General features: G+C 45.8%; 1 protein-coding gene across 3 annotated transcripts in view; it reads left to right on the top strand.

Moving 5' to 3' along the window:
• Positions 1–1,959: 1,959 nt before the first annotated feature.
• Positions 1,960–14,465, top strand: part of focad (focadhesin) — a 26,465-nt gene continuing 13,959 nt past the window's right edge. For 2 of the 3 annotated variants that reach the window (XM_069177906.1, XM_069177904.1), the window contains exons 1-11: positions 1,960–2,022; positions 5,979–6,050; positions 6,918–6,992; positions 7,222–7,376; positions 7,828–7,926; positions 10,683–10,784; positions 11,028–11,253; positions 11,784–11,990; positions 12,079–12,166; positions 12,963–13,156; positions 13,644–13,904. In XM_069177906.1, the coding sequence (XP_069034007.1) occupies positions 5,994–6,050; positions 6,918–6,992; positions 7,222–7,376; positions 7,828–7,926; positions 10,683–10,784; positions 11,028–11,253; positions 11,784–11,990; positions 12,079–12,166; positions 12,963–13,156; positions 13,644–13,904 (1,464 nt within the window). In that variant the 5' untranslated portion in view covers positions 1,960–2,022; positions 5,979–5,993. Of the gene's footprint in view, positions 2,023–2,344; positions 2,509–5,978; positions 6,051–6,917; positions 6,993–7,221; positions 7,377–7,827; positions 7,927–10,682; positions 10,785–11,027; positions 11,254–11,783; positions 11,991–12,078; positions 12,167–12,962; positions 13,157–13,643; positions 13,905–14,465 lie in introns of those variants that run through there. The other variant, XM_069177905.1, reaches the window with a different exon arrangement.

Below are 14,465 nucleotides of genomic sequence, written 5' to 3'. Positions count from 1 at the left end.
GCTCATTTTATCAGTGATTAGACTTCATTTTTTTTCTTTTTTCTGCAGATAATAATGTTTTCTGTATTTTTTTAAAAAGGGTAGACATCCTCAGATCTAGACTCTCTGGCCCAATCATACAAATTTCATCCATTCATCCTCAAAAATCATTTAAGAATTTTGCCACATCATTATTTATATCCCCCAGCTGGAATGAAACTATGGAGGTGAAATATTTAATTAGGGCTATTTATTTACTTTTACTGTAAAAGCAAGCCATCAAATATATATGTATATATTTTGCAACTTGGCTGAATAAGATTTGTGAGGTGAATATAGCTCCAATGGCTCAGAGTTGTTTTTCTCACATTTAACGTTCGTTTACCTTTTTAACAGACCTTGTAGCTGTGTTAAACACCTGCACTGTAACGGTTTTAATCAGTCAGAGTCAAAGTTCTCATATTTCTCAATACAAGTTATTTTGTATTCGACCTGATCCACATATAATGGTTCCTCAATGATCCTTTGTTTTCCATTTGTATCTTTAGCAACATAAATATGGCTAGTAACATTAATATGTGGGTTATAATTCATTTATGGTCATTTAGATTTAGTTTAAACACTGCCGAACTACTGAATTAAAAAAAAAATATATATATATATATAGATTATGGGTCTTTTATTTTGAAAGAGCAATCCTCTAATTTCCGCTACTTCTCTACCTCAAATTAACGAGCTTGACGGCTTTACGTAGTAAAGCGCACGCGCAGCTTGGTGTACCTACTGGGGCCGCAGACAGAGCACGAGATGCAAAGGACCAATAACAGGACAGCAGACACGCTGACCTTCCAATCAGGTGGCCGCAACCTTTCTGTAATTACGTTGCCTTCATGTCCCAGAGGAAACCCGAGCTCACTCAGTTTCTATGTTGGCTTGAAGTCCTTTAAAGCTTTTAGACCCTCCAATGAAAATCCAGTTTTGTCCAATAATCTGAACATGTGTGGATTTTATGAATTTACCAGAAGACACATGACGAGAGGAAGAAGTAGAGAACACCAGAGACCAGGATTCAAACATTCAGGGTTTCATACATCACAGACCTAAACAACCAATCCGGTCAGAGCTTTCCATATCATGGAGCTGCAGGCAGTCTGTGGAGGAGTGGGTGGGTGGAGGAGTGGGTGGAGGTGGGAACTATCTGCAGCAGAGATCTTCACGTAGCAGCGATCAACTGTAATGTCGCCCGTCGGTTTGTGAACCGTCTTTCTGAAACCTCGAGTTCAGCATCTCAACCGTCATCGTCCTAAAACCTCGGAGACAGAAACTTCTGCACGAGCTTCGTTTCGTTACAAGAAGCTCCTCGTGTCCCTTTTTCTGTTCAGTCGTTGGTGTCCAGTTACATCTCGGTCACTTCAAGGCATCAGGAGAGCTCTTCTTCTCCTTGGAAAAACTTTTAATGTGTCATGTAATGAGTTTTTAGAGGTTTAAACAAAGACGAGAGAAACTGGACCTCTGGACACACACACACACACACACACACACACACACACACACACACACACACAGACACACACACAGGATAAAATCTAAAAACTTTAGAGTCATAAACACATAAAAGTGTTCATATTTTAAAATAAAAGCAATTACCGGCAAAATAAAACTAAAATTGAAAATTCACTGAAATAATTTTCAGTTTTCTACAAATCATCAACATGAATCGTTATTGCGACACTTCATGCTGTGTATATTGTTATTCCTCAGTATCTAAACCACCTGATAAAATAAGGCTTGTAATAATAATAATAATACTTATTTTTAAAAAGCAGTTCCAGAGTCCCCATGTCTCATTATTTGAGGCTTTAAAGCTGGTGTTTACATGTTTACATGCCTATATATGGTAATAAACAATGGTTACACTATTAATGCGTTAATTGTTGCAAAAAATTGTGACACGTCATGGTGCGCGACAGGCCGGGCTCCGTCAGGTTTGGTCCTCGGTACTCGCCGTAGCTCCATGCCGGTTGGAGGAGGCTGCATTTGAAGGTAAACTTTGCCCGGAAACATGTGAAACATGTAATAAATGTAAAGTGGGATTCTTCACATGTCGGCCAACCTGCTGCAGGAGCACGTGCAGTGTACCTGTAACTATTATAACGAGCCTGTTGAATAAAGGTAGCATTAGCTTCAGAGCTACTGCTAGCCTGCTATGATCATCACTAACCTGATTTCAGCTGAATTAACATTTTTAATTTCCATTTACGATCATTAGTAAGTAACTCCGGATGTGGTGACGTAATGTTTGCGCCGAACTAGTCCGGATTTGCAGAAAACGCTTCCCAGCATCAGCACGAGCGAAGTCCGCTGAAAAATCCGTCAACTTTAACTTCACCTCCGTTTTATGTGAAGATGGTCACATACTCAGAGACACTGGCAGCATGTCGAAGTGGGTGGAGGTGGACTGAGGCAAACGGCGTGGTTTAAAGGACGAGGCAAACATCTGGCTGTTGAAGTGGAGTCTCATATGTGGAAGTAAGGCCGCATGAAACGGTCCTCGACGGGGTGAAGTGAAACATGAACTTTCATAGTTCATCATTTACTAACTTCTTAAATATCAGATGGTCTATTAAAACCCCTGACTGCTGGTGAAGATGATGTCTGGAGGCTCTTCTGAACCCATAAAGCTCAGTTCGTAGTTGTTGAACTGTTGTGACCAGTTTGCAGTTCGTTTTGTTTAGAAGTTGTTGTGCTGCACGAGTTCAGTTCAACCAAAGTGACACATCTGGTGTTGGACGGTGTGCATCTGGATTGTGTATTATAATATCATATGGAAGATGATACAAATTAAAATTTAAAAAAAAGCTGCCAAATCCTATTTTCATTATCAGCTGTTATTTGATTAATATTGCTGCGAGGTTTCCCTGTAAACACACTGAGTTCATTCCTGGAGGAGTAATTAAAACCAACCAGCTGCTGATCAGTCTGAAACACAAACAGGAGTTTATATCATGACGCCAACATGCATGAAAATATTCCTCCATGCAGCCAAAATGTCACAGATGAACTGTCACTCGGTTAAAAACCCAGAAATATTCAGTTCATAATGAAGCAGCAGGTTTCAGATCTGAGGTGAAACTCAACCATGTTTGTTTGAAAAATATATCCCAAAAAATTATGCTTAAAAATTCCTTCCAGAATTATTGTCCCTGTTATCGACTATAACCCATAAATTATATGTTAAATAATAATAATAATAATAATGAACCCGAGATGTCTTGTTGTTTTAAAACAACCATTAGAGAGAATATTAACACTTTACCTTCATAAACAACAAAAACAATTAATTGATTATTAAATCCATTATTATAGTTAATGGGCTGACAGATTCATTGATAACATAATGATGACCAAAGCTTCCAGAAAGCTGTACCTAATAAAGTGATGAGTTATTAGTGAAGCTGATCAGTTGTATTGACAGCAGCTGTGAGCTGCTGAAGGCCGGTCATGTGGCTGTGATCTCGGCCTCCAGCTGACAGCCCTCAGAAATCCCATGTGGCCGTCCAGCATGTGCGGTTTCACCCAGTAAAGCCTCAGCGGAGTCATTTCTAAAGCGCTGTTGGCACAACCCTGCTCCGGCTTTGTCCTCGCTTGTATTGCTACTGCAGACCTAGCAGTACCGGCCCGCCTATATTGTTTGGCTGGAAGGTAAATATGCTGCAGAAACCGCTGGAACCGTTGTTGTACAAACTTTTTAAAGGTTCAGCTGATCACCGTCACGACAGCGTTTCAACTACTGAAGAAGCCACGTTGAAATAATACAGACGTCAACTAAAACACAGCAAACAGGGACGATTGTACTTTGTCTTTGGAAAAGCTTCTCCTTAAAATCATTCACACATTTTCAAGCTTAAGAATCCTGAATATAAACATGATGAGCTGTATATGTCGTTTCCATACGGACTGATTAAACAGCAGTAAGTGAGTGTCTGAAGTCCAGCTGTGTTCACAGGCGCTGCTCTCTTACCTGTCAATGTGGTGAAGCTGAACGCAGTGGTGGAGGTGGACAGAGCAGAGCAGGCTGGCTTATTAGGGAGATAACGGGGGAGGGAGGGGGAGGGAGGTGGGGGGTGGGGTCATATTGCCTGTGTTTAAAGTACCGTTAGACCAATATGTCTGTTTACAGATGATGTTTAAGCAGAAGAAACTGCAGGAAAAGGAAAATAAATATTCCTGATTGGTCGTTCTGACGTGACGTCTCGCGTCTGAACTTTAAACAGCAGTTAGTCCGATAATGTCGAATATTTAAAACAGTTTTCAGGCAGAAATGTCAAAATTATGTTTCAGTGTTTTCTAACCTGACATCATGTCGTCGTAGTAGAGTGACTATTTCTGGGTTTCTTGTTTATTATCATATACAGCTGATGGACAGCCAATCTTCATTAAGGGCCTAATCAATTATCAAAAGTTGTTGTTGATGGGAAGTGTCGTATTTTTTACCGCTAGTGGAGCAGAAGTTTGTATCTGAAGCAAACACGTACGCACACATCCAAAAAATATCTATGGAAAAAAAAAAATGCCAGAATTCATAATGTAATATTTTCTTTTATCTATGTATTGGAGTGCATTAGTTACATACTGGCTGACATGATGCTCTTATTTTGTGTTTGGTCTCACATTATTAACCCGGTGAGAATAAAAGGAAGCTGAAGTCTGACAGCAGATTGTTTTCTGTGGTTCAGCTCACCTGTTATGCAACTTTTCCAGTCTTTTGTTGAACCCATCCAAACTTTTTTGAAACGTGTTGCTGGCATCAAATTCAAAATGAACACATTTTTAATGAAACAATAAAGTTATTTGTTTAATTAAATATGAGTTTACATGATTTGCAAATCATCACATTCTGTTATTTACATTTTACACAGCGTCCCAACTTTTGTGGAAACGAGGTGTTGGCCCCCTTTTTTGGTTAAAATAAAAATGTTCTCTCGCTACGAGTCAGATAAGAAGATGGATGTTCAATCTCACGGATAGAGTCAGGATATGTTTAGCCTAGCTCAGCATAAAGACTGGAAGCAGAGGGAAACCGCTAGCCTCGGTCCAAAGTTCAGAAATACCTCCACCAACACCTCGAAGCTCGTTTGTGTGATCCAAACAGAAATGTAAAATTTACCATTAGATATTGCCAATCTATTGCGGAGCTTAGTCAGGAAATCAAATCCATACATTTAAACCAAAAACTCTATAAGACCTTTATTTTATAAGCCCTTTTGTTTGTAAAAGACTCAAATAATCAGCCGACAGTAGGAAGCACTTCATTTATTCTACAGGACACCAGTTTTGACCTCAAATATAGTTTTATTTTTAGTGGAACAACAGAAGTGTTGAATGTTGTCTATAAAACAGCACCAGTTTATATAAAATATGATATAATAATAAATATTAAATCTTTAGTTGTAAGAATGAGTTCAGTTTCCAAGATTGGCTATTTGAGTGATTTACATTTAAAATAAACAAGAAAATCACATCGTGTGTACAATTTATTTTAGACACATATTTCAGCCAACATAGAAAAAGAATAAGTAGACCAGTTGCTAACAGCCTGACGTGGACCTGGAGGAGCCGGTGAGCAGCGGTGCGTTCAGGCCCCAGACAGCTGACGGTCACCTGGACGGCCGAGCCTGACGTCTGCTTAGCAACCGGACAGTTTTTGAGTGCGGTGGTACACTAATGACTTGTGAATAATTAACGCAAAATTATGTAATGGCTGCAGGCCAATAATTTGATAACGCTGCTGGGGATCAGGTTTCGAAGGGCCGGTGTCCCTGAATGCCTCCAAACAGCGCCTCTCCCATCGGGGCTGTGAAGCGACAGGTGGCTGCATCACTCAGCTGTTGTTTCACCGCTGCTGATACGTGATCTGGTTGAGTTCAGCAGGAGGGATCACAAGCTCTCAACGTTCTCTTGTGTTGAATTGTTCTGATGGAGGTTCCTTCTGCTCTCAGGTGGAACCTGCAGCCATGACGGAGAGTTTGAAGTCCCGGTTTGATTTTCCCAGCCCCGTCGTTCAGGCCCAGGTAAGCTGCTGGACTGGTGTTCTACAATACCTCCACAGGTAGGATGGTTTCAGAGATACACTCATGGCCAGAAAACGTATAGAAGCATCAGACGGGACCGCACCTCAGGGGTCAGAGGTCAGGGAGGGCGGCAGGCTCATCTGTGCTCTGATAAAGTAACACCTCGAGGGACATCAGGAACAAAAGGATTCACAGAGTCGCAGGCTTGTTTGTCATGTCAGCCGCTGAGTGAGCAGCCTGGTGGTAACCAGGAACAGATGAAGACAGGTGTTCCCAGGTGTTCTCAGGTGTTCTCAGGTGTTCTCAGGTGTTCCCAGGTGTTCTCAGGTGTTCTCAGGTGTTCCCAGGTGTTTCCAGGTGTTTCCAGGTGTTCTCATGTGTTCCCAGGTGTTCTCAGGTGTTCTCAGGTGTTTCCAGGTGTTCTCAGGTGTTCTCAGGTGTTCCCAGGTGTTCCCAGGTGTTCTCAGGTGTTCTCAGGTGTTCCCAGGTGTTCTCAGGTGTTCTCAGGTGTTCCCAGGTGTTTCCAGGTGTTTCCAGGTGTTCTCATGTGTTCCCAGGTGTTCTCAGGTGTTCTCAGGTGTTCCCAGGTGTTCTCATGTGTTCCCAGGTGTTCTCAGGTGTTCCCAGGTGTTCCCAGGTGGACCAACCAACACCGTGTCTGGAGCATTTCATTGGTTTGTGTTTGGGGTTCTTGTTGAGTTATGATGGCTCATTTAACCTTTATTTAATCAGGTAAACGATCAAATCCCTTTTTTCCTGACCTGCCGTGTGTTCTTTTAAGATGAATCTGATCAGAACAATCTAGAAACTGTTTACAACCACATTCGAGTCATCTGACGTACGTTTGTGTCTGTTTCTGTTTTCCAGACGGTGAGACATCTTGTTGCTGCTGTGCTGAAGGAAAAAGGGTCAAATGGTCCAATCAGTGAGTCCACAGCTCAGGTGAGCTCCTTCACACTCATGTTGTTATCGTGGCTGAAAGACTCTGTAATAAAAGTAGTTAATTTACTGAAGTATTTCCTGTTGAATCAGCATTTTTAAAACAGGACGTAACACAGTAGGAGTTGGGTCTGGGTTGGGTTTATGTTTGAATCTGGCCTGAATGTGTGTGCGTTGTTGTGTGTTGTGTATTGTTGTGTGTTGTGTGCTGTTGTGTGTTGTTGTGTGTCAGGGCCCTGCGTTGGAGGCTCTGTGGCAGCAGTGCTGCGCTGACGGCGCTCTGGTGCGTTCAGCCTGCTGCGATGCCGTGGTGCTGCTGGTGGATCAGCACCACGCAGACCTGCACTACATCCTCAACAGTGTCCTCAACCTGCTGCCTTCTGCTGGGTACACACACACACACACACACACACACACACACACACACACACACACACTGATGTGTTTATCTTAGTTTAGCATGAAGACTGAGCAGAGCGGATCAGCTGGAAAAAAAACATTTAACCACATGTGAGATCTTTCCTGCAGCTTCCTGGAGTCGTGTCCTGACAGTAAGGTTGCCAGGTTTAGTAGCAGTAGGTCCAAAACCCCAAACCTGCAGGTACTGACCTTATCTGGCAACCCGCACTGTAGCTACAGACACATGGATGAACTGTCGTTCATAACTATCTGTAAAACCACAAACAGGCGTTTTCTTATTTTATTGTGGAGGTTTAGCACATGGATATGAAACGGAGGCCGTCACATAAGAACCACACAACCTTCACTGTTTCTCTGAACAGCCCTGAGCAGGAGTCGTGAGTTTTTCTGACCTCCTCTGTGCTCTCGCTGTGAACAGAAACATCCAGGGGCTGATCAAAGTCATCAGACGGCTGCTGCAGATACAGGCCGACCAGAGAGACCAAGAAACCCCCTTCACCTGTCCTTATTCCATCAGGTGAGTCCGTCTCACTCATCCAGAGCCACGGTAGACGTACATCTGGTTTCAGAGGGTAACCATTAGTAACGAGGACCAGTTAATACCTGGTGAACAATGGGTATGAATGACATACCTGTGGCACCGTGCTTTATAATGACTTCCAGTTTCAGTAGCATGTATACAGTAAATAAAATGGGGACCCACAATAGATCCCTGGGGAACCCCAGAAAAGAACATTTCTAGTTATTTTACACCTTTGTTTCTTTATTTTTCATCATTCCTGTCAGTAATGATTATATTTTACTCACCAACTTAATTTGTCAGATCTGGGAACATCTGGGTGACTAAAAATAAAGGCAGCTATAGAAATGATTAGGGAATCCCACAAGAGCCAAAAGAAAGAAATAAGAAAACTAAATCATGACCCTCCTCCTGCGCCTCCTCCTCCTCTTGCTCCTCCTCTTCCTCCCCCTCCTCCTTCTCCTCCTCTTCATCCTCCTCCTCCTTCTCTTCCTCATCCTCCTCCTCCTCCTCTTCATCCTCCCTTTCTCCTCCTCTTCCTCCCCCTCCACCTCTTCCTCCTCGTCATCCTCCCTTTCTCCTCTTCCTCCCCCTCCACCTCTTCCTCCTCTTCATCCTCCCTTTCTCCTCTTCCTCCTTCTCTTCCTTGTCCTCCTCCTCCTCTTCATCCTCCCTTTCTCCTCCTTCTCCTCCTCCTCCTCCAGTGTTAGATTGGTACCTCTGCCTCCTTAATCAGTTACAGCGGGTGATAAAAAGACTGAGCTGCTTTGTCCTTTTTCTTTCTCCCTTCCTCCTCGTGTCCTCGTGTTTCTCTCTTTATCTCTTATACCCTCACCTCCTTTTTTAAAAAAATATTTCTCCCTCTCTCCTTCTCCTCCTCCACATCTCTATCTCCGCCTCCTGTATTCCTTCCTTTCCATTGTCCCTCGCTCTCGCTCTGTCTTCATCCCTGTCTCTTCTGTCTGCGTCTTGTCTGGCGGCCGACCCTCCCCGGTGGGAAGATGAATGTGTTGAGGGCAGCAGGGTGGCGTCATTGGCCGGGCAGTCTGACCCGCCATTGGTCGTCCGGCCTGGCACCGCTGGGTGACTGTAAATGCTGCGGGATTAATGGAGGATGCACACTGGTGCCCATTGTTGACCGTCTGCTCTCGGCGGCCCCGTGCAATCTGCCACCGAGGCTCCGAGCCCTTCAGCCCCCAGCGGGACCGAGGCTCCGTCCTCCTTTCTCATGTGATGCTGGTCCTGTCTGTCCTCAACGCCCCCTGCAGGCTTTCCCACACACTCATTTCATCTGGCCTGTCAGCTCCTCTACTGTCGACTGGTGATCTGAACATTCATACGGAAACACGTATTCTGAAGGAGATGGGGAGGGATGAAGCCCTTTCATGGATCCTGTTTCATTGGTCCTTGTAATTTAGTTTGTGTCTGGGTAGTTAGCATGATGAGCAGTGTCAGTCACAGCAAATATGAGGACCGATATCTCTTTGTACGTGTGTGTCCCTTAAATTTGAATCTAAATCTCAATCTAAGAAATCAGACCATGTAAAATGAGGTCTGTTGAACATGGAGGAGTGTTCTTCTGAAAGATTTAAGTAAAGGATAATGTTCATAATGTAAACTGGCCCAGAGGTTGAGGCCAGACGTCCCCTCAGAGAGGAGAAAGCTGTAGTCGTCGGAGGAAGCAAGGTGTTGCTGCAGACGGGTGTTAGACGGGTGTTAGACGGGTGTTAGACGGGTGTTACCTGCTCCGTCCGCCGGCGCTCCAATTTAACGGTGAACTTGGAGTCTTGGTCTTCTTCCTTTGTGCTGCTGTGGGCTGATGGATGGGAGCTGTAGAGAAGATGAGGCGACGGCCACGGGGAACCTGGGGGGAGGGGGGGGTCGGAGAAGAGATGGCTAGACAGATTAGACCTTGTGAAGACAAGACACACAGAGGGGGGGGGGGGGGTCACAGCCGGTCACAGACACGCTCCATCAGTGAACCTACTTCCTCAACATGGAGACACAATGATTGATGGAACACACACACACACACACACACACACACACACACACACACACACACACACACACACACACACACACACACACACACACACACACACACACACACACACCAGCCCTGTTGTGTTAACCTCTGGTCCTCTGTAGGCCTCAAGCTCAATGACACACACACTTCAGGATTTGACCCCAGTGTTTAGTCTCATGCTAATGCATCTGCAAGTTCAGGATGAATGGAGGCAGAGTGTTGTGTGGAGGACAGGAGGAGGACAGGAGGAGGACAGGTGGAGGACAGGAGGAGGACAGGAGGAGGACAGGAGGAGGGCAGGTGGAGGACAGGAGGAGGACAGGAGGAGGACAGGAGGAGGTCAGGAGGAGGGCAGGTGGAGGACAGGAGGAGGACAGGAGGCGGAGTGTTGTGTGGAGGACAGGAGGAGGACAGGAGGAGGACAGGAGGAGGACAGGAGGAGGGCAGGTGGAGGACAGGAGGAGGACAGGAGGCGGAGTGTTGTGTGGAGGACAGGAGGAGGACAGGAGGAGGACAGGAGGAGGACAGGAGGAGGGCAGGTGGAGGACAGGAGGAGGACAGGAGGCGGAGTGTTGTGTGGAGGACAGGAGGAGGAGGACAGTGGAGGACAGGAGGAGGACTCCATGACACTGAGATCAGGTCTCTGTGGAACCAGAATCCAGATCAGAACCTGGATTACTGGATCTGTGAACACGAGCGGTGCTTGGTTCTGTTTGTGTTGCAGGAGCAGCCCCCACCCGTTCATCAGCGCCCTGGAGAACCGGGCCGACTGCTGGCCGGCGCTGCTACTGGAGATCGATGACTTCATCCGACAGGCTGCTGACAGGCGAGCACGGCCGCCACACGGGCCTTGAACGCACCATCCAATCACTCAACCCCTTTTACTGCATGACCCTTAAAGGCTGTGAAGACTCATCAGCTGTTGTTAGGCAGGAATGATTGACGTGTGCACGTTCCTCCAATCACACTTCTTGTTTAGTCTGAGGACGTTTTAGCTGAACTGATATGAACCAACCCGTCTCTGAGTTGGAGTCGGACTCTGCGGTTCTGATTTGCTGTCTGTGTGCAGAAATGAAGCGGCGTATGTGTCCATGCTGGCTCCCTTCCTGCGCTTCCTGTACTGTGAACCTCCGAGGCAGCCGCAACACGCCCTCCTCCGACACGCCCTCCTCAGGGTGCTGCTGCCCCTGCAGCCAGCAGCCGGGTCGGCGCCGCACAGCACCGACCCGGAGAAGACCTCCCCGGCGTCTGAGTGCCTGCTGCTCTGCCTCTGTCAGCTGGTTCCACACATGCAGGTGACTCTAGTTATGTAGCTGACATTAGTCAAATATATAACTATCATTATGTAGTTTTTAGCTCATCAAACATATTTTTTTAAAGTCAGAAGTGCTTTTTGGTCTCAGTCAGCTATTTTATAAAATTGAACAATTATGGATGATATTTTATTATTGATAATCAAAGATATTAAGACACAAACGGGACATTAGAAGTTAAATGTGCTTAGATTTTTAATCAATATGCAACTGTGTTTACAATATTTAATTTAGTATCACAGGTGCAATATTTTGTTTATTTTTCAAATTGTCTGACTGAAAATTAATCGGAAACTATTCTGATAGTAATAATAAAAATACCAAACATCTGATGGTTCTTACTTTTTAAATGTGAAGACTTCCTGCTTCTCTTTGTCATGTTTGGTATTAAATCTTTCTGATGGTCAAACAAGTAAATTTGGGCTCAGATAGCGTGGATATATTTGTCCACAGGATGTTGTGAGGTGAATATGCGGTCCAGTAAAGATCCGTTGGCCCGTCTGTGTCTGCAGGTGGACGGCGTGGAGGCGGTTCTGGAGCTGTGTGGGTTTGTGGACGCTCTGCTTCGAGCTCTCGGGGCCTCCGGAGAGTCCTGGAGGGCCGAGAGGGCCGAGCTGCTGCTGCAGCTGCTGTGTGCCTGTCAGCGCTGCCTCCAGTTAAACGGAGACTGCCGACCGCTCCTCAGCTTAATGCAGCAGCTGCTGCTCGTGAGCCATCAGGTGACTCATCGAGGTCCAGAAGATTGAGATCAGAACGGATATGGTGTATGAAGCCTGTCTGCTGACCGAAGCTGTGTGTGTTTGGTAGGAGCTGCCGGTGGAGGAGCTGATGGTGGGCGTGGCTCTGCTCCTGCTGGAGGCTCCTGCAGCTCAGCAGACCAGCCTGCTCCGTCTGGGTAAAACTAAACCTGCAGCACCACAAACGTTGTTTCTACACTCTGATTTATGTGCAAAAGGGTTGTAGAAGGTAACTGAAGAGGTCAGAACCAGGATCGCAACCCTGTTCTGGTCTTCTGCTCTCCAGAGAGGAGGTCTGTGCATCTCAGTCGAGTCACGCTCAGACTCTCTGCTCACCACAAATTCATTCGGACGTGCAGATGAAGCGATTTTAAATTAATTTGGCTCTGAACCGATCAAAGTCCTGCAGAAGGAAACAAACCCAAGGCCAGGCATCCCCCCCTCCCCCTCACTGACTCCTTCATCACATTTCATTTCTGTCATCATCATCATGTAGTTTCTGGATGATGTCTTCAGTCGGTAGTTTTCATGTCTACCTGTCCAGACTTTTCTAAATGAAGTCCTGTTTTTTAAAAGAAAAATAATCGACACCGCCGTCTGATTTCATGCTGCACACGCCTGCAGCTCTTCGTCCACCAGCTCGCCGCCGCCGCTGCTCACAGCCTGTAAAATCAGCTGCTACAGAATGAGCAGAATCCGGATATGTTCTTAGGAGCGTCGTTAACGGTGCTAACAATGTCGTTTTTCATGCAGCTTCTTCACAATAAAAGTCTTCCTGTGTTTCTCTCATTGGCTGATTTTTAATGTGAATCAGCAGCACTGAAATCAAATATGTAGAAAGAGAATTACACACAATAAATCAAATACAGACATGGAATTGTCATAAATAACTAGTTTTCCCACGTTGGTTCATTAACACTACGACTCCATTTCTACTGTTCCTGCTTGTTGCAGCACTGAGTTTAACCCCCGAACAGACTGAAGTGTGTCCCTGGTTGAGTCCAGTCCTGGTTCTGCCGGTGCTGCAGCTCCTCTCCTGCTCCGATATCACCGAGCCGCTGGCTGACCCGAAAACACACCGACTCAACACCAGCCTGGCCAGCAGCCTGCTGCGCTGCATCAGCAGGCCGACAGGTGAACCCCGACAGGTAGCTGCTCCACACCTCTCCTCCTCCTGCCTCCAAACTGTAGACTCTGATGATGTGATGCTGCCTTCCTCTTCACACAGATCAGTTAAATCCAATCAAACACTGGTATAGAAATAGAACACATAGAGATTTAACGTGGTTATTTCAGATGGAAAAAGCAGTCTGACAACAAAGATATTTATTTGGGATCAACCACAGACTGTTTATAAAAGAGTTTGTAGCTTCAGGTCTGTAAAATGGTTCTGATCCAGAAGTGTCTTCAGCTGCAATACCAGCGAGTGCCACTAGAGGTCGGCTCCAAAAAGCCTCCGGCTCCATAGACTCCCATTCAACTTCTCTCATCAAATCCAAAGTGAATAAAATGTGTCCATCAGTTATCTCGGTGTTGTTTGCTATTCGTTCTCTTTCCTAAGTTTAATGTTTTTATATTGTTATGAAGTGAAATCATGTTTTCTGATTTTATTCTTGAACACGTCTCCTCCTTCAGCCCACTCCTCCGCTGGTTCTCCCTCTCACCTCCTGGTACGGTGAGCTCAGCGTGGCCGTGTCTACGCTCCATACGGTCGCCGTTGATCCAGCGGCGGCCGCTGATTGGCTGCTGGCCGTCAGCTCCGCCCTGTCGTCCAGCCAGCGCCTGCCCTCCTCCCTCACCCTCATTGTGACCCACCTCATCATCACCGGCGAGGAGGACATCTGCCAGCTGGCGCTGAAAGCCACTCAGGCTGTCGCTGCTGCCGACCCCTGCCAGGTACATCATCATCATCTTCGTCATCATCTTCATCATCATAATCATCATCTTCATCCTCACAGCTTCGTATCAGCTTTCAGTTTTTAAGGCCTCGTTGTGTGAGATCATAATCGTGCAGCAGCTTTAAGCAGTGAAAAGTGAGGCAGCCTCGTGTGGACCAGAACCCAGTCTCACTGAATATCTGGGTCTGTCCACCCTCCATCCTACTGGGCGTAGACCTCGGGTTCATTTTAACCAATCAGCATGCTCCAAAACCGGCCGACCCTCTGCTGCCGCTGCAGCTACCAAAAAGTTGTTTCCTGAGTGCAGAATATTTATTAAGAGCTTTAATGAACAGCAGCAGCTTGATAAGGTTCAGTGATTCAGTCGTCCAATCGCAGTGAAGGAGAGGCGGGACAAACGCGGTTAACCACCGACACTGCTCTCTGATTGGTCAGCCCTTCAGAGTGGGTGTGGAAACGCTGATACCAGCCGAGTTACCAGATGTTTATTCACAGAGAAGAAAACTGGATCTGTGAGCGACAGACAGGCGACCTGTGAAGTCAAATAAGGCCCGTTTCT

This window comes from Embiotoca jacksoni, unplaced genomic scaffold (assembly GCF_022577435.1).
Source record: "Embiotoca jacksoni isolate LCO1_2020_lvr unplaced genomic scaffold, fEmbJac1.0.p SCAF_78, whole genome shotgun sequence".
Lineage (NCBI taxonomy): Eukaryota > Metazoa > Chordata > Actinopteri > Embiotocidae > Embiotoca > Embiotoca jacksoni.
The sequence above is the reverse complement of the archived record's forward strand: the minus strand, read 5'-3'. Positions and strand labels throughout refer to the sequence as shown.